The sequence below is a fragment of the Drosophila rhopaloa genome, unplaced genomic scaffold (assembly GCF_018152115.1).
Source record: "Drosophila rhopaloa isolate 14029-0021.01 unplaced genomic scaffold, ASM1815211v1 contig_178, whole genome shotgun sequence".
NCBI lineage: Eukaryota > Metazoa > Arthropoda > Insecta > Diptera > Drosophilidae > Drosophila > Drosophila rhopaloa.
The window spans coordinates 10,442,237-10,460,855 of NW_025335059.1; the positions used below are offsets into that span (position 1 = coordinate 10,442,237).

The 18,619-nt window shown below is 40.7% G+C and overlaps 2 protein-coding genes across 3 annotated transcripts; one reads left to right on the top strand and one right to left on the bottom strand.

The window, feature by feature from the left end:
• The first annotated feature begins 1,104 nt into the window (after positions 1-1,104).
• LOC108049060 (cadherin-99C) lies at positions 1,105-15,390 on the top strand. The gene is made up of 12 exons (XM_017130092.2): positions 1,105-1,196; positions 2,169-2,321; positions 5,571-5,728; positions 6,742-6,920; positions 7,000-7,122; positions 9,615-9,791; positions 9,851-9,916; positions 10,197-13,106; positions 13,170-13,697; positions 13,767-13,885; positions 14,075-14,803; positions 14,868-15,390. Exons 3-12 carry the CDS (start codon positions 5,575-5,577, stop codon positions 15,001-15,003), a joined length of 5,121 nt encoding a protein of 1,706 aa, XP_016985581.1. The 5' UTR covers positions 1,105-1,196; positions 2,169-2,321; positions 5,571-5,574; the 3' UTR covers positions 15,004-15,390.
• A 14-nt stretch (positions 15,391-15,404) lies between these two features.
• On the bottom strand, positions 15,405-18,405 carry LOC108049061 (KAT8 regulatory NSL complex subunit 2). 2 transcript variants are annotated; one of them, XM_017130094.2, is made up of 5 exons: positions 17,797-18,405; positions 17,547-17,739; positions 17,156-17,319; positions 16,697-17,097; positions 15,405-15,780 (listed from the first exon to the last, which is right to left on the bottom strand). In XM_017130094.2, the coding sequence occupies exons 1-5, from the start codon at positions 18,308-18,310 to the stop codon at positions 15,583-15,585; spliced, it is 1,470 nt and encodes a 489-aa protein (XP_016985583.1). In that variant the 5' UTR covers positions 18,311-18,405; the 3' UTR covers positions 15,405-15,582. The 2 variants fall into 2 exon arrangements, with proteins under 2 accessions (XP_016985583.1, XP_016985582.1); XM_017130093.2 differs by lacking the exon at positions 15,405-15,780 and adding an exon at positions 15,868-16,386.
• Positions 18,406-18,619: the final 214 nt, after the last annotated feature.

The following is an 18,619-nucleotide window of genomic DNA, read 5'->3' on the forward strand; positions in this document are numbered from 1 at the left end:
GCCAGTTAGTACATGTCTTAATCTTGTCCAAGGCAGTTTGAATGGGCCACAGATTAAAATATAGTTAGCCATAGACACACGGTTTTATGGACTGGTTTCTGTATTTTAAAACTTTTAAAGCTCTGTCTGTACTTTAGCTTATAGATATGAGTCAGAATATTAAACTGCTTTAATTAGGTGTTTAAGTTGATTGTTTGGCATTTTAAAGAACTCGATATATGAAAGATTATATCATGAGGTGATAGTTAGTTTGGTAGTTCTATTTACGTTTTGAGTTTTACAAAATACCTTATGTATAAAAGATAATCTAAACCATATTTAAGCTGTAAAAAAATGATATTACTTTGATTGGTCTTATAGCATCCGGTTGAAAATGATAATATTTGCCCGGTGTGCGACTGCAGACACCTCCCAATGATGGTAATTTCGTGGATTGGATAGCACAGCAACTGTCTCATTGTCCCAATACAATGGAATATGCATATGCGACTCTGTGGCCGCCTGACAGGTACAAAAATGCTGTCTGCCCCTTTAGTGAACTTCATTCATGCACCGGATCGGCGGAGTAAGCGGGCTGGCAAAGTCCGGCCACAGATTGGTATTGCTATTGCTGCACAAAATCGCAGCAACATCACCTAAAACATTTTAATAAAAACTTTTACACAGCGCCCCAAACACAAACACACTGAAGAAACTGCAGCTAAAAACAAAAGAGGCAAAAAAAAGCCCGAAAACTGGTTCCGCAGCCTACTCCTATGGAAATGAAACATGGTGGTCTTTTATTTACCTTTGACTTAACAGACCGCTGTTAGCTGATTTTTTCCAGAAACATACATACCAACATGCACCTGCAGATCGGGGATCGCGGTCCATAGTACCTGTACCACATAGGCCTTTCGCACTCGAAAAATGGGTATATCTAGCTATGTGGTGTGCTGTGTGGCATCAGCTGGTAAACTAGTCCCAAAAACCAGTTTTACCGCAAAAGCGAATGCCAGCGAGAGATCGGTTCCGATTCCACTTCGTTCCGCCTGGGATTGGATGGTAGCGCCCACTTGTTGCTCGCAAGAGACACAGATAAACCGAACCGAAACAGTTCCGATCCGACCACCGAACCGTCATCACGTACTTTCGCGCAGTGTAGTATGTGCATAATCGTATTTTAGGTGGCTCCCGCGATACCGGTTTTCAAGCTGGTATGAATATGCCTAAGAGCTAATTTTTTAAGAGTTATCTCTCAAGAAAATGTGTAAAGTTCAGAATGGTCCGTTTATGGCGACGTGTGATGTGTAGATCCGAGGCTATTTAAAGTTATAATACCCTTGAAGGGGCCTAATACTGGGTTTATTAAACCCCACAATCCTCTATACCAGTGAATAAAAATAAAACAATCCCCGTTTAAATAACAAAGAAACCCCGCCTGGCAAACAAAGCCCCCATCTACGAAGCATCCAGCATTAAAAAAAGAAGATTGTACCCATACATAACTATATGTATAATTCCCCGAAAGCAAGACTTTCTCTTGCCAATTTATTGTTTACCCAAAAAAACAATGGTGTAAATACAAGCAAAAATTTCACATCAACTTGCCCATCATCATTAAACAAAAAAAGGATAGAACAGTAATGTGGAATGTGAACGTGATCGCTGTATTAAATGCCAATGTGTTTATCGTTTTGTAGAAAACACACAACACGAATTTAATTTATCGACCGGGATTTTTTTGCGACATTTGCAAAGAAACAACCAAAACCAAAAAACGTTTTCTGTCAGATCGGCAAATGAGGTCACGTATGTCGAGATTTGTGTAAGAAAACTTATACACTCTTGTACAGGCATACATAGATAGTCATCAACTTGCCATGCTACTTTTACTACATGCTACCAAAAACTCCCACGCGCCGCTTTGTTGGTTACATTTCGCGAAATATTAAGATTTATAATTAATCCATGAGGACAACCTCGAAAAGTAAAAATATAAAGCCATTAATAATCAATCAAGTGTGGAAAAAACGAGAAAACAACGCTCCTAAACCTGTCTTGTGTTCATAATTTTTGATGTGTGGACTCAACCTGAGTTTTCTCATAAAACCATACATAAAATAAGTATTGATAAATAATAGTGTCGTGTGTGTATTAAATTAAATTTAACCTTATTTCATATTCAGCGTACGGGTTGCGAGCAAATACACATTTGAATATCAAATGCCCGAAATGTAATTAAGGATAAATAAGTCCTTCATTAACGGCGTGTGAACCTTTTCACGTTGGATAGCAGAAATATTTTGAGCTACTGCAATTTTTAATCTTTAGAATAAACGGTAAGTTATGAGAATTAAAACCTATCTTTACTTATTTATACAGCATTTATACGGAAAAAAGAATATGAAAGAAAACAATGTTCTGTGATTAAAGTTCTGATGTCTACTTCAAAGATTAATCTTCATTTGGTTAAATGCCTCGAAGCAAATAATAAAGAAGAAGGCATAATCACCTAACTGTTGTTTTAAGCGGCAATTCAGCTCGATTCATTTTATTGTCACCAAAAATTTCGTAGTTCAACGACTAAGCTCGCTAGATATTTTTGAACTCTTGAGAATTTAATTTAATTGTTAATTTGTATAATTTGCGTCTTGATATTTCCATACTTTTTTTAAGCCCTGAACGTTGGCTTTTAAACCGCTGACCATTTAAGATTATTTCTGTTACTCAGCAGTTGATGGTTCAGGTTTTGTCAGTATGGGCGTTCTTAACAAAAAAGCGAATCATGAAAATTAACCACCGAGAAAAATGATTCCCAGCAAATTGGCTCTTAGATACTTGCTGAGTTCAATAGAACGATTAGAATTATAGAAACTTGACCTATCAGCATTAAAGTTTTGCAGAAATGATCGAAATTAAAAGGTTATCAAAACATTTCAATAGCAGCCATAAATTTAATATAACCTGAAATGAATTCACAATACCATTACTACTACTTTGAAGTTTTAATCTGCTTAGATTGAGATGCGCTGATATACGACAATATTTTATTGTCATGAGGCATTATGAAACTTCTCACGGATCAGAGTAAATACATACGCATATAAACGAATACTTTGTATGGTCGCGAGCGCGTCCTCCTGTTCAATAAAATTAAAATACAATAAAACACCCGCAGAATTAGCATAACAATCAAAGTTGGGACTGACAGAACGATTCGAGTATGATTGGTGGGCCAGGGTATCCCGAGATTCGGACCGTAAAACTAGCGTTCCTTTCTTGTTTATTTAAGATTTGTGTGGCAACCATCGTTCGCATTCCAACAGATTTCAGATTTAAGTTCGGTACGTATTGTACCACATTCAAAACTAGAAAATGTTGGCAAAAACAGCATCAATAAGCAACAGGTTTCCCGTACATATCGAATCTGCACCCAGCACTAGTAGCATTTCAGGCAAAGGCATACAGGCATAGGCATTCAAAGCAAAGCGATACCTCGGCTTTCGTTTATTTTGCAAACCAGTTTGGCACATTCGGCTTTTTCTATAAGTTTCCGGTTGAACATAATCAGCAACTGACTTTCTGTGGCCACCGAGCTCCGCGGCTTCACCTCATCGCGACTTTTGTTTATACGGCGAGGGGCATGGTATGTTCAGTGAAAGCGGAGGACTCGCAGCGCTTTTCGCGATTTTCTCGATTTTCGCAAATAGAAACAGGAACGGCGAAACATTTAAGCCATATCAATACAATGTGATATCTCGCCGTTACGCAATGCACGATCGTTGCTTTTATGATTTCGGAGATAATTTCAGCAATAGCTGCGTTTTAAGACAAGTTTGATTTAATTCCAGATTGCGGCACTGGCAGACATTTAGAAAATTATATAAGTCGTTAAAATTAATAGATATTTTGATTGGTGGAATAATATTCTGTAGTGTAATTGCGTAAATTAAATAATTTAGGGAATCTAAGAAATAAGCAATGATTTCGGCTTTTAGATTTTAAAATTAAGAGAACTGTATCACGGAACCGACTCCGCAAGGAGTCCGAACCAATAAAAACTTTAGTGATCAAGCTTATTTTTAAACATTCAAAATCCATAATCCCTATTCTTAAATGAAACGATAAAACACCATTTTTTTAATTTGACCATATTCACTAACAGCTTTCATAAGCCTAGAGTCTTATTGATTTACAAAAATACAAAAATGGCATACTTCACAGCATGACTTCCAACACTTCTACCCACATAACCAACATCGCGGATGAGTAATTTTCTTTTTTTGTATGCTTTTTAAATACTCACTACTAAAGAAATACAAAAATAAAATGCTTGCTTTAAAAATCCTATCATATTTATTTAAAAGATCTAATTAACTTCTGAATTTTTGCATTAAACCTTAAATTTACTTATGCATTAAATGTGCTTTTAAATAATATTGTTGTCATATATTTTTTTTTTTAAAAACCTAATTATCATTTAGTTTATATGTTGATCTAATCAGCTTAAGACTTAAATTAATACTTAATACTTACTTAATAACTCTTCTACTTTCATTTTTACATATTTTTTTTAATTTTCTTTAATTAGAGGGTTAAGTTTATTTCTTTATATCATGGTTTTTTTCTAACTTACTGAACCTATTTTATTCCCATCCATAACTTATGAACTCAAGCAAATAAAAGCCGAAGAAAAAGCGAGAAAACCAGAGATTAGCTTCGATCTGTTTCATTAAACAAACGATCCGGGTAACGGATACGATAGAAATAGAAGTGCTCCTGGTGCCAACGAGTCTTGGATGGGGAGTTGGAGATGGAGTTGGAGTTGGGGATGGGGCACAACGCCAGCGGATGTGCGCTGAACTGCAGAGAAAGAGCTGAAACTTAGGGATAGAAGCCGCATGAGGTGGCTTTGGAGAACATGGCTAACTGTATCCCAGCCGCAGCCACAGCCACAAAAGTTGATCGGGCAGTCAAGTTGGCCATTTAGGCGCTCGATGAGATGAGGTGGGCAAAATGTGCACCTGATCGCGGGCCCCGTTGTCTAGTTGTTGGCACGGCTTGCCTTCCCACTTTATTAACCAATTTATGATCCTACCGTTATGAACTTCTCTCAGTCAATATTTTCCTGGCCAAGTCATTTGATGAGCTCAAAACGGAACTATGAGAATTTTCAATTTAGCCACCAATTTCGACACCAACTTAGTATTTATTATCGCTAACAAATAGCCGCATAGCTATCCTCCGCAGATCTTCGCATCTTAGATTTCCACATGTCCATATACGCGAATATATATATATTTTTTTTCGGCATAGAGAGAAGAAAAGAACGCGCTGCGGCTAAGACAACGCCAAGTTTGTTAAATTGTTTATTGCATATTGATATCACACCATTTAAGGTATGAGAAGCCGTCTTTGCATACAAAAGCAGCGTATGCAGAAGACATTTCGAGCTTGACTCGGGTTTCCAGATCCGCTGTGTGGGCCCCATGGCGTAGGTTAAGCTGTTAGTGGCTCAAAATAATATTTAAATCAGACTCTGGCAAATATATATTTTACAAGGAATATTTGTTTACTTTTATTTTCAGAAAAATGACTGCGAGAAACCTCACTCCCCAGCAGGGACTTGGCTTCTTCGGACTCCTAATCCTGCTCTGTTCGGCGGTTTTGGGCAAGTCGCAAATGTGCGAAGTGGAAACCGGTCAAACGAATATCATTCTGGATATCGAAGAAAGCCGTGAGTCTTGTAAGTATTTCTTCAACGGATTATATAAACCATTTAGCTTAGGTTATCGACTAACTAACTATGCAATTTGAGCAGTTTAAAATGGCTTTAAACAGGAAATATGACTTCTAAAACTACTTTAACTTTAAATCTATTACGTGGATGCAAAAACATGAATGGCTATTCACTTTTTAGACAAAATGCTCGGCGTTCAACCTCGACTTCAAGATCATAGACTAAAAGCACGAAAGGTGCAACACCATAATTATAATTTTAAACGTGTTCATGCACATAGGCAGCACTTCACATCAAAGAATGAAAAGCACGTCAGACCAGAGAAATTAAATGTACATTGTAGATACATTGTATAATTTTCATGTTCGCTAAGGTGCACCTCTATAAGGTAAAACTGGCCAACTCTCAAAACCATAATTGGTTGATTTTGGGTCTGCAATTAAGTAATTTAAAACATTAATTAACTCTTGGGTCACAGAAGTTTAGGGAGGGTGTCATAAGATCGCCATACAAATAATTTATGCAAAAGGTATCTTAAAATTGAAAAAGTTCCAGATTAGATATATACAAATCTAATCCTAGAGACTTAGGATTTAAGCCAAGACTACAAAAAATGTACGGCACATTAATTTTAAATTGAAGTTGTGTTTTAGAGTTCATAAAATATTTAAGGAGCTTTAAGGCATTGAATTCCTACTTTAATGTATTTAAATAAAACATTATGGTTCGTTACGTAATATCTGATATCACTCATGGAGGCGCTTACTGCGAAACAACAAGATCACACGAATTTTAAAGGCTTTCATGTGGATGCGAGATGCATCTACGATATGTGCACACACGTATACATCGCAAGTGATCGCTGCAACTTGACCCCAAATGCAAAGAGAAAGGCAGCTGTCTGCAGTTTTCTCGTTTCCATCCCGATATGTTTGCCGGCTTGGAGCCACTTGTACCAATAACCTAGCTTTATTTATTAGACTTCAACTTTTACTATATTATTTATGCGTTTTTTGCAGTTATTGGACAGCCAACCACTCCGCCAGAGCTTCCAATTTTCGGCGATCCGGAGACGGAAATCGCTTTGAATTTGGTCTTTCCGAAAGGCCAGCCGATATTTCAGTTAAACGGCAAGAAACTACAACTACTGCAGCCCCTGGATCGAGATGAGGAAAATCTCAGTCACATTGTCTTTCAGGTACATTACTCTCTCTGCTCCATTTTGCCAGATGAAAATATTTATGAAAATATGTCTACGACTGCTCAAATCGTTTCAGGTTTCCTGCACCATTAGATCCACGAACAAAAAGCGCACCATTCCCATTATTGTTCGGGTGTCGGACATAAATGACAATGCGCCGCGTTTCATGAACACGCCCTACGAGGTTACCGTTCCCGAGGTAAGTAAATAGACATTTTCCAGCGTCCGCACGATCAGCTTTTCGCCACCCCGAAGTTTGCCCGCATTTCTCGCCATAGTTCCTCTGAGCCGGGTGCCAAACGGACTAACGCTGCAAAAAGTCACAGATACACTGAGATCAATTGAACTAAGATAATCTTAGATTGTGTTTAGGAGCTATTTACCAGAGATCCACCGTATAATGAGATGCTATCTTAAGAACAAAGATGTTGATAAATAGTTTGTCTAATACCGGTATGGTTTCGATCTTTGCTAAATTCATCTAAAGAATATTCAATTTGATGCTTTTTAATATATTTTATGTTTAGACATTTTGTATAGTTATACATTAAGCCCTATAAAACAGAGAAATGATAGCATGCATAATATCTTTTTATCTTACAGTCTTAAATCTATATCAACATTCCTCAAGCTTTAAAACGTGATATTACTCTTCAAGTTAAAAGGGTTACTGAAGAGTTTTATATCTTATAATTTTATTAGATAAATTCTTAGTTAACAAGTGTATATAATCGTGTGATAAATTGGAAGAAATGCCCTTTTAGTACTTATTGGTTTGAATTTCCCCAAATAATTTAAATAGTAAGCATATCGGGTTTTCAAAATCCTCCCATTTTCTTCTTGTGCAAGAGTCAGGTGAATGTGCATAGTCTTCTCGACGCGACAGCAGCAACTACATACTGAACACTAATGAAGTGGTAGTGAACATGTTTTCAGCGCTTCGGCAACACAATAGCATGTCGAGCGGATCCCCAATCCGCAATCCCCAATCCCCAGCATCCGAGGATCTTGGGACCGGCGGCAAGTGCAAGAGTATTGCCTGCCGGCTTTTAATCACGTATTTAGACTAATAACGTTCAATTACAGAACTGTTGACATATTAGAAAGCAGCGTCAGCAAAAAGCATAAAACAAAGCGGAAACGTGCTACATACAAACTCGAACATAAAGAACCCCTATAAAGTGCATTACTTTGCGACGACTTAGCCAAGATCAGAGAAACCTTGCCAATAAACGTGCTTAAATCGCACCTGTGTCTTTACATAATTGAAGAAACCTCACATAAGAAGCCGCACACTATTAAGACATTAAACCAGTAGTAATTAATTAATTAGATAATTTTTGAGCAATCAATTTTCATAAGAATACAATCGTAAGGAAAGGAATGGCTTTCAGTTATAAATGCTTGTCAATACTGTTAATAGATATTAAATTATCGCGAATTATAAAGAACGTTTAGTAAGAATCTCTCATATATTTAACACTTTTTTCATTCTATCACTACACTCGTTAAATAATTTAAATTCGAAAACAAAAGCCAATTATAGTTTATACATTTTGTTTTCTTATTGAGGACCTGATTATACCTAAGACCTTGAGAGTAGATTTATCGGATAGTAAATAAAATTGTAAAGTAATGCTATAAAGCAGAATATAAATGGTTCATCGGAATTTGCAATCAGGACGTTTACCCATACAAAATTTATTTAACAATGTGAAGCCTTAAAGTTTAAGAAGCCTGGTGGAGAATAAACAAAAGGGCTGGCTGGCTACCTGCGTCATCGATTCTTCGCAGAAAAAAGTATATAGTGCATTGTAAATTCGTGATCCAGGTCCCTTTATATGGCGTTCTGCCAGTCAAACTGGAATATAATTGGTATGCACTTGCCGGCTTAGGCGAACACTCCCAAGGGACCCGATGTTCGAGCAGAAACGACAAGACAGAACAACACAACAGAATCGCATTTCATTCCCGCTCTATCAAATAATTACAAGAACCGAGATAAATTATACCTCCAGAGAGCTACCGAAACAATATGGTATCTGCAAAATCAATACCCATAATAAATGGCTGGATTCAGCCATGGGAATTCGAAAAGTAAATGCCCAAACACCATGCAATAAAACCGAAAATTATGAAAAGCGAAAAAAGATGACCTAAGCTTGCATGCCATTTAACTGAGAAACAAATCGCAAAGTTCAGCGAATGAACAATGTCTTGTGCATGAGCTCAGCTGCAATTCTGGGGATGCACTGTGGATGCTAAATTACCGACTCGAGTGTACACTGTACAGAAGAAACGGCAGACTCCAGACTGCAAACTCCGAACTCCCCATACAAGTAGCAAAGCTGCTCCTTAACATGAGTTTAAGAGGCTGCGACCGTTACATAACAGCCCAGCAGGCTTTTGAATCTTCACTGCAGCCACTTGACGCTGAAACAATGCGAATAAACTAATGATCTCAGAGTTTCCGTTGGCTCCCAATTGCGTTCCATGGGAAATGTTAGAAATGTACCTTCAGTGAGGGAAAAAATAGCTTATGGTATCATCTTGCTGAACTAGAAACAATTTATTAAGCAGGCAGGAAACACTTTCGGTTCTTGAATAAACCCCAGGCTCTGAAGAAAACCCCCCGTCGCTTCCCATGTCGAATTAACTGACATTTCAATGGCTTTTAATAATTTTTTACAGAGCACACCGGTGGGAACCACTATTTTTCGAAACATTCAGGCCCTCGATAAGGACGCAGGTGTCAACGGACTGGTTGAGTATTTTATAGCCGAGGGAAGTGCAAACTCGACAGATATTGAAAAGTATAGTACGGATGGCTATGGCACCTTTGCCATATCATTTCCACACCAGGGTCAGGTAAGTCTAGAAAGTTTATTTGAGAATCATACATTATAATTTCTCTCCACTTCTTTTAGGTCACTGTTGCCAAGACTTTGGACTTTGAGAAAATACAAACCTATTATCTCACAATTGTGGCTTCGGTAAGTGAAGGCTTGATTATTAATTAAATTATTACAAAGGGTTTATTAAACTGCCTACTTTGTTATTGCAACAATTAAATGTTGTGCCAAAAAGGCCCCAATTATCTGCCTACTTTTACCGGCCCTTTTGCCGACGGCATTTTTTAAAGTTCCATACCTTTCACTTGGGATCTAGTCTGAAAACATATACCTATAGTTATCGGTAATGCAAATGAATACTGCATTATAAATTTATGGGCATTTTTTTTATATAAATGAAATATCATTTATCTACTTTCAGGATCGGGCGCGCAATACCGCAGATCGCCTTTCATCGACCACAACATTGACAGTCAATATAGCCGATTCAAACGATTTGGATCCATCGTTTATATATAGCGGATGTGCCTCCCTTGATGGGGCCTGCATAAATCCAGAGTATTCTGCATCCGTGCCAGCAGGTTCCTTGCTAGGAGTACTTACTGTTCTTCCCGAAAGGATTCAGGCAGTGGATCTTGACACCATCAATTCCCCAATACGATATAGTTTTGCAAGTGGTATGCCAGGAAATTACGCAGATTATTTCCAGATTGATGAGAATACAGGAGTGCTGAAGCAAACCAAAGCTATTGATACTTCGACGGCGAAAAAGTATGATATAATAGTGAAAGCAGAGGAGGTTTCCCCAGGACCACAACGATTCACGACAGCAAAGCTGGCCATTTCCGTTAAGCCAGTGGATGCCAATCCCCCCGTAATATCATCCTCTCAAACTGAGGGCTACGTGGATGAGAACTCGCCCATCGGAACTAGGGTGTTGGACTTGAACGGAAACCCTATATCATTCAAAACCACAGATGCCGACCTGAGTGACACCGATCCGAAGCCAGACTATATATACGAACTGACCACGCCGTCGTTCAATGTGACTAGCGATGGGATACTGATTGTGAACGAGGATAACCTTGATCGCGACCCTCCTGCGCCAGGACGTTTCAAGTTTCAAGTGGTGGCCCGAGAACCACGAACCAATGCGGCCAGTGCTCCACTGAGTCTCACGGTCCACCTACGGGACGTGAACGACAATGCCCCCAAGCTGGCCATGGTGCCACCGATCTCCATTACGGCTGGGGATCAGAGCGAAAGTCGGCTGGTCACCCAGGTCATCGCCACTGACAACGATGAGGGTCCAAATGCCGTGGTGACCTACTCCATTTACCATGTCTCCAACAATGGCATTCAAAAGTTCACAATCAACGAGACGACGGGTGAGATCAAGACCCAAGGACGTTTGCTGGCCGGTGAACAATATAGCATTACAGTGCAGGCCACCGATATCGGGGGATTATCCTCGCAGGCGATCGTCGAGGTGAGTGTGACCCCGGGACCGAACACAAAGCCACCGCGCTTCCAGAAACCCATCTACGAGGTTCAGGTCAGCGAGGGTGCGGAGATCAACTCCACGGTTACGGTGGTTCACGCCGAGGATCCGGAAAACGATGCAGTTGTCTACTCCATAATATCGGGCAATGATCTGCGGCAATTCGCAGTGGGTCAGGAAAGCGGCGTTATCATAGTCATCCGAAAGTTGGACAGAGAGAGTTTGACCCGCTACCAACTGATCCTGAGGGCAGAGGACACTGGTGGTCTCTCAAGCAGTGCCACCGTAAATATCAAGGTGACGGATATCAATGATAAGAACCCGGAATTCGATGCATCTACCCTGCCATATGTCTTCCAAGTGGACGAGGGCAAAGCTCAGGCCTCCGTGGGAGTTGTTCACGCCACCGACGCCGATGAAGGTATCAATGCTGAGATTACCTACTCCATACCCACGGACATACCGTTCACCATTAATGCCACTTCTGGGGAGATACTGACCGCCAAGGAACTGGACTACGAGCAGTTGAACGAGTACAAGTTTGTGGTCACCGCCAAGGATGGTGCTCCTGATGCCCGACTAGGAACGGCTAGTGTTACGGTGAAGGTACTAGATCTCCCAGATGAGGTGCCAAAGTTCACTGATGCCCGTATTGATGTGCACATTCCGGAAAATGAGGAAAACTTCCTGGTGGCCACTGTACAGGCCTTCGACCCCGATACTGTTCCGGAAATAACCTATGTCCTTCGCAAGGGCAATGCGGAACTTTTCAGGGTCTCGGACAAAACTGGAGAAGTAAGGACGATCAAGGGATTGGATTATGAAAGCCAGAAGCAACACCAGCTGACCATTGGAACTATTGAGAACGATGGCGACGGCCCCGGAGATACAGTTCAATTAGTAGTAGATGTAGAGGATCGCAACGACTTACCCCCGAGATTCTTAACCGTTCCCGATCCCGTGACCGTAAATGATGACCAGAGCATAGGAACCATCATAGCCACTCTGCCAGCGATCGATGGGGATGGTACTTCGCCGGGAAATGTGGTTCGCTACGAGATTGTGGGTCGTGGCAAGGCCCCCAAGTACTTCCAAGTGGATCCGGATACAGGGGCGATTCGGATAAGAGATGAACTGCGCAAAGAAGAGGATACGGAGTACCAGGTGGACATCAGGGCATACGATTTGGGTGAACCCCAGCTGAGTTCGGTGGCTCCCCTGCGAGTGGATGTACATCACCTTTTGTCCAACGGCAATAACGAAATTAAATTGGACAATAAGCTGGAAAGCGGATTGGTTATGAGTAGTGAAAGTATAGGCTTGGCCTTCAGCGATGATAGCTACACCACCAGTGTGCCAGAGTCAATGGAAACAAATAGCACCCTCAAACTCATTCAAATAGTGAATTCAAAGACATCAACCGATGGGCCACCGGCTTTCAAGTGCGAATTTGTCCGCGGAAACGAAGAGGGAATCTTCAATTTAAGTTCTGCTGATCATGGGTGTAACTTGTTGCTCATCCAACCACTGGACTTTGAGAACAAGACCTCGTACACCCTTCAGTTGCGCCTAACATCCCATCGTTATTTTATCAACCCACAAAAAGACACCACCACCGTGGAGATAATAGTTCAGGATGAGAACGATAATGCCCCAGAGTTCGAGTTTAATAGGCTACGCGGTCAACAAGACACTTTCTACACGGTGGTAACCGAAGAAATGGATGTTGACACAACCATTTTGCAGGTGCGAGCCACAGATCGTGATTCAGGTAAATTTGGAACCGTTCGATACACTCTCTACGATGATGACGAAAACCGGGTTAATATGGTAAGTAATCTATCAACCTACTAAACCTTTTTCTTTTCACCACCATATGTGTATTATATCCAGCCCACTAGCTTTTTCGTGATGTCTGAAGATACTGGAGTTCTGCGCACTGCAAGGCATTTCAAAAACGAAAACGACTTTCCGATGACATTTTTGGTGGAGGCTCGTGATAGCGATGCCCAAGAACAGGGATCTCATCGCACGAGAGCCCGCATCGTTGTCAATAAATTGGCGGACATAAATCGAATGGCATTATCATTCCCGAACTCGGCACCCAGCGATCTTCGTAACTACTACACGGAACTGGAAGAACTGCTGGACAAGAAAACCGGACTAGTCAGCGGCATTGAACGAATGAGCAGTCAGAAGTATCTGGCCAAGAATGGAACGGTGATCGAGAACCCAGCCGCAACGGATATATGGTTCTATCTTATCGATCCGAAGACAGAGCTGTTGGTGAGCCGTAAAGATAGCATTGTGGAGACCACTTTATTGCAACCAGCTTCCCGATCCGAGCTAAATATTGCCTTACCAAGGGCCACCGCCGACAATATTTCATTTCCCCTTGAAAGAAAAGAACAGGTTCATAAGGTGGGTTACTACTTATGATATATATCATTTGGGTATCTATCAATCCTTTCTTTTTTCATTAATTTTCAGGTTAAAGCCGCTGTGGCCATCGATAATGAAGTCTTTCCCTTCACTCTTATTGCCATATCACTTGTTATACTTATTCTTGGCACAATCGGCATCATCTATATATGCATTTCTTGGTCAAAGTAAGTACAGACAGTTTTTAAAGCCTAAATTAACTGTGAACATTTAAATAGCTTAAAAGTCAAAGAAAATAGTAGAATCAACACTAACCCGTGCGAGTCTCTAATTCTTTATTTAATGGCAATACAACTTAATTAAAATCGAATAACAGTAATCTCCATTAAAATGTATTTATTTTTTCCTCGTTATAGATACAAAAACTTTAAGCAACGCATGCGACAGTACTCCTCTACGAATCCAACCCGCTACGATCCTGTGATCGTTAACCAGCAGGCCTCGAATGCCAGCGAAACCATAGCCAACATGAAGGAGTACGAGACCCAGATGCTGGCGATGGCAGTGCCACCGGATGTGGATGACGATCTCCAGCTGGACTTTAGTGCCAAGAACCATGCCTTCTCGCTGGACAACGTCAGCTACATAACGCACAAGGAGAACACCAATGGCGGTGGTCAGTCTAGTCCATCTCACTCGGATGCCACGACGGCTACCATTGCCACTCTTCGTCGGCACAAGAATCTCAACAACGCCAACATGAACAACAATCTGGCCATAAATAACAGACAGAACACCTTCAATCGGACTCTGGAAATGAACACTCGCAACAATGCCAACCCACTGGGATCCCCTCCGAATGGAGGCGCCCTTTCAGGCACCCTCACTTTGGGTCGCATCAAGCACCAGAACAGTAACCATTATCAGAACGGCGCTTACAACATAGATCCCACTGGACCCAACAATATGGCCAATGCTAAAAATAATGCCTACAGCACGATGGGTAGGCGGGGAAACACATTCTGCGACGTGGGATTGCTCAATGGCAATGGTGAGCTGATGAATGCCACGCTGGGTCGAAATGGACAGCTCAACAATCGACTTTATGGTGGAGAAGTGCCCATCACAAATCCGCTTTTTCAGAGGTATGCATCTTAAAGCTTTTACACGTCTAATTGTACAATCTATATAACTATTGTCTTTTTACAGATCCAGTTCTGATCACAACCACTTAAGCAGCACAAACGAAAACGTTTCCTTTGGCAAAAGGGACTATGGCCAAATAGGCTTTTCCTATCTGAACGATTTGGATCGTTCAGAGGTAGAGACTACAACGGAGCTGTAGGGAAATGATTAAGAAAACTGGTTTCAACTTTTAACAGACTTTGTTAATATATTTAGCTGCCAATTTATAATTTTAATAGTGCATTTTAACAACGAGAGCGGTTGCCATCAATCTATGATCATAGCATATGCAATCTGTAAATATTTGAGTAGAGATACTGAATGGAGGAACTGATAACTGATATATTTAACTGTGCTTTAAGATCAAATAATTACAGTCATTACTTTTAAGCAAACAGAGTGCATATTTTTTATTTTCTAAGAATCTGCAAAAGCTATGCATTTTCTCTGTAAAATGTGAATTGTTAAATATATACATGCATAAATGTAAAACAAATATTAAGTTGTATAAATTATAAAACGCCAATAAATGTAAATAAATAATTACGTAAACCGACAAAATAGTTTGATTAAATAAGAAACTATTTATTAAGGAATTCTTTTTTCCCGAAGAAACAAAAAATACAATAGATGCTTACAAAGCCAATTGACATTTTCAGATAAGAGATTTAAATCTACGTTTTTTATTTAATATATATGGATTTATGATTGCAACAGTAAACATTTATTCTACGAAGTTTTAAGAAGTAGTGCTAGTTTGCTTTTGTATGCACTTGAGAAGTTTGATATCGTCTTTGTTGTCTTCGCCATGAGCTGTGGTGACGTTAAGAACTTGGCCCACAAATAGATTATCTGTAGGCTCCTTTTTTTCGGTTTTTATAATGGTACTAACGCTTGCTGACACCGTCTCATCTTCTTCAGTCTCTGACTCGCATTTCTGTGAAATAAAGTGTTTATCAACAATGTAAATACTTGAGTACAAAAAACTAATACTTGGATTATGGTTAGGATTGTGGGTTATTACATTTACTATAATATCGAACTAGTTCATCAGAGCATCAAACCAGGGCATTTGCTCAATGCCCTCAAGCATTCTCAACACTTCGTTAACATTGCTGTCGGTCTCGTCGATTTCAAAGTTAAGTTCGCTACTGTCCTGCACCGATGATTCGTCCAAACCTAGTTGGCTTTCAATAAGATTGTCTTGAGCTTGAGTTTCACCGGGGTCATAAAAATCATTGGATACTTCTTCGCCATCTTGGTCGAGGCCTAAGTCTGCATGGGCACTGTCCACACTGCGATCATCAATGGCTAAGCCCAGGTCATTGTCCATGTCAAGAAACATGGCGCACTCTTCGTCGAGGGAGTTTGCTAAATCATCAGCTGTATCGAGATCAAACTCGAATATACCACTTGCAAAATCCAACAGATCATCGCCCTCCGCACGCTGTTCAATCCGTGGGTCTTTTCCGACAAAATTATCGACACCACGGCCTGCTGCGAAAATACTTTCTAGCGGCGGAGTGCTTGGGAGTTCATAAAACTGGAGGATGAGATGTCGGCAATTTATTCAGGGTCGATCACAAAAAGCTTATTAGACAATACTAGCACTTATGTACATGTGTTTCGTGTTTGTTTCTCAGTAGATATACTTAGCTTTACTACAAATCAAATCTAAATGCTAGTTACGCAGTATGTATGTATGTTAAAACTGTTTTACAGTTCAATTACTGTAGTATATGCAGTTATGTGCAACACAACTTATGGCAATGTATGAAGAGGCAGTTGGAATATTTAAGTAGAAACGTGTGGTGGGTATGGCGTGGGTTAGGTTTAGTTTTTGATCAACGCACCTTTTGTATATACTGGCGCTTAGCCGGCGCCACGGTCAGATGCAGTACGCAACTGGAGTCTTCAAGAATGCTGGCCACCGGTTCCTGACAGACCACCCCACTTCGTTCCACGCCGCATGCCCGGAACAGGACCTGGCGCTTGTCCTCCAGGATGTGCTTCCGGCAGTGCTTGCAGCAGGGTAGCGTTCGCTCTCCGCACTTAACACCGCCCTCAGTGAAGATGCACTTTGGGTTGCTCGACGACTTGGATGCATACAAGGTGTCCCTGGCGCGCTTCTCCTTTAGTTTCTTGTAAAGCACAGCCTCCATGCCCTGTCGACGATGGTAGCTATTCAGCGCCTTTAGTTGTTCGTACAACTTCCGCTCGTGTGGCGTGTCCTTCAGCTGGTCATGAATGCTGCCTAAAAAAAAGGGATTAGATTAACTTGCTTACTAATATTTCACTCGTTTTAAGCTTACAATATAGTTCTCGCTCTCGTCGTATGTCGTGCAAATACTTGCGACGGCGCTGCTTCAGAACATGCTGCAGATGGGAAATCTGATCGCGATAAAGTTCCTTAAGCTTAATCAATTTGGTCTCGGCAATTTTAACAGCCTCAGCACGCGTAAAGACGCCAGCATGTCTGAAAAAATAACTTGTGTTAGTTGAATACTTTATAGAACGATTTGTATTGGCTCGTTCCCATTTTCACTGTTTTTTTTATATGATTTTGGGAAGTATTCTTTTAAACCAGCTTAAATATATTTTTTTAAGATGCACACAGTAAAATTATAAATTGGCAGAAACTCAAAAACAAGTTAAAAACATTTCCTAAAAGTGAAAACCGGAATAGGCCTCAATAAAACTTACTTTAGAGGATCATCATCTTCAGAATCAACGCTTTCGTAGTCTGATTCGTAAAACTCTATGTCTTGGGCGGTGTTCCTAAGACAAGGTGGATCCTCATCATTGCTGGAACTATCAGAAGCATAATCCAAAATGCGACGGCGCTTGCGTGAGCTATCCACAACGTGGTCAATGGTGTTTCGGTGATCTTGGGTGACTAAGGAAGAGAAAATTTTATTTACTACTTAGTGAATCCACTACCAGTGAGACCTACCAAATGGAGTTACATGAGGCGAGACCACATCAATTTCATCATCATCATGGGGTTCGGTTTTGGGGGCCTCCGGCTTAATGTCCTCCACGTTGATGTGGGACGAGAGGCTGTGGAGCAGGGTCTCGTTGGTCTCCACGCGACTGCGAATGCGACCCACATTCAGATGGGTCTTTTGGAGCTGTGTCTGGCGGTTGTGCTCGAAACACAAGGTGGTAAGGATCTGCTCCTTCTTGTTGTCGTACTTGGCCACCGCGTTGATGCACTTCCTTCCGTTCGAGTAGACATGCGAGCACTGGCGGTAGTTGGCGCGGGGATCACGCAGGATGTGCCGCATGCAGTAGTCGTAGCCCTCAATTCGCATCAAGCTGCACTCGTAGGTGGGATTGGCGCAGTACTTGATCTTGGCCAGCTCGCTGTGGATCTGCTCCCGCAGCTGCTGCTCCTTGTCCGGCGTGCATGGCGTGCCGGTGAAGCGGGTGCACTGACGCAGTTGGTTCGGCGAAAAGCTGGACATTTTGTTTTATTTATAATGACTTAAACCCAGAGTTATTTTCTTGATTTTCCGTCTGAAACAAAAAATGCGAAGCCCACTAGGGAATGAGTGTGACCCTTTACCACCAATCGGAAAATACCGAGAAATACGGACTTAATTTTACAGCAAATGCCTACGAAAGTTGGTAAGAAACTTCGCTAACAATCAGCGCGGCTATAAGTCATAGAGGATATTCCAGTTTAGCAGTTAAAATTCTTTCTCGGTTACTAACTAATATATTCTGTTCTTTTCTACTTATGAAAAAATAATATAGTTTAAATAATTAATAGA

Excerpts from the sequence above, each read along its gene's own strand:
- LOC108049060 (XM_017130092.2), top strand. The coding sequence starts at position 5,575 with ATGACTGCGAGAAACCTCACTCCCCAGCAGGGACTTGGCTTCTTCGGA. Across the intron at positions 7,123-9,614 it reads ACGAGGTTACCGTTCCCGAG|AGCACACCGGTGGGAACCAC; the intron begins GTAAGTAAATAG and ends AATTTTTTACAG. Across the intron at positions 13,698-13,766 it reads GAAAAGAACAGGTTCATAAG|GTTAAAGCCGCTGTGGCCAT; the intron begins GTGGGTTACTAC and ends ATTAATTTTCAG.
- LOC108049061 (XM_017130093.2), bottom strand. The coding sequence starts at position 18,310 with ATGTCCAGCTTTTCGCCGAACCAACTGCGTCAGTGCACCCGCTTCACC. Across the intron at positions 17,320-17,546 it reads GAAGATGATGATCCTCTAAA|ACATGCTGGCGTCTTTACGC; the intron begins GTAAGTTTTATT and ends TTATTTTTTCAG. Across the intron at positions 17,098-17,155 it reads ACGAGAGCGAGAACTATATT|GCAGCATTCATGACCAGCTG; the intron begins GTAAGCTTAAAA and ends CCTTTTTTTTAG.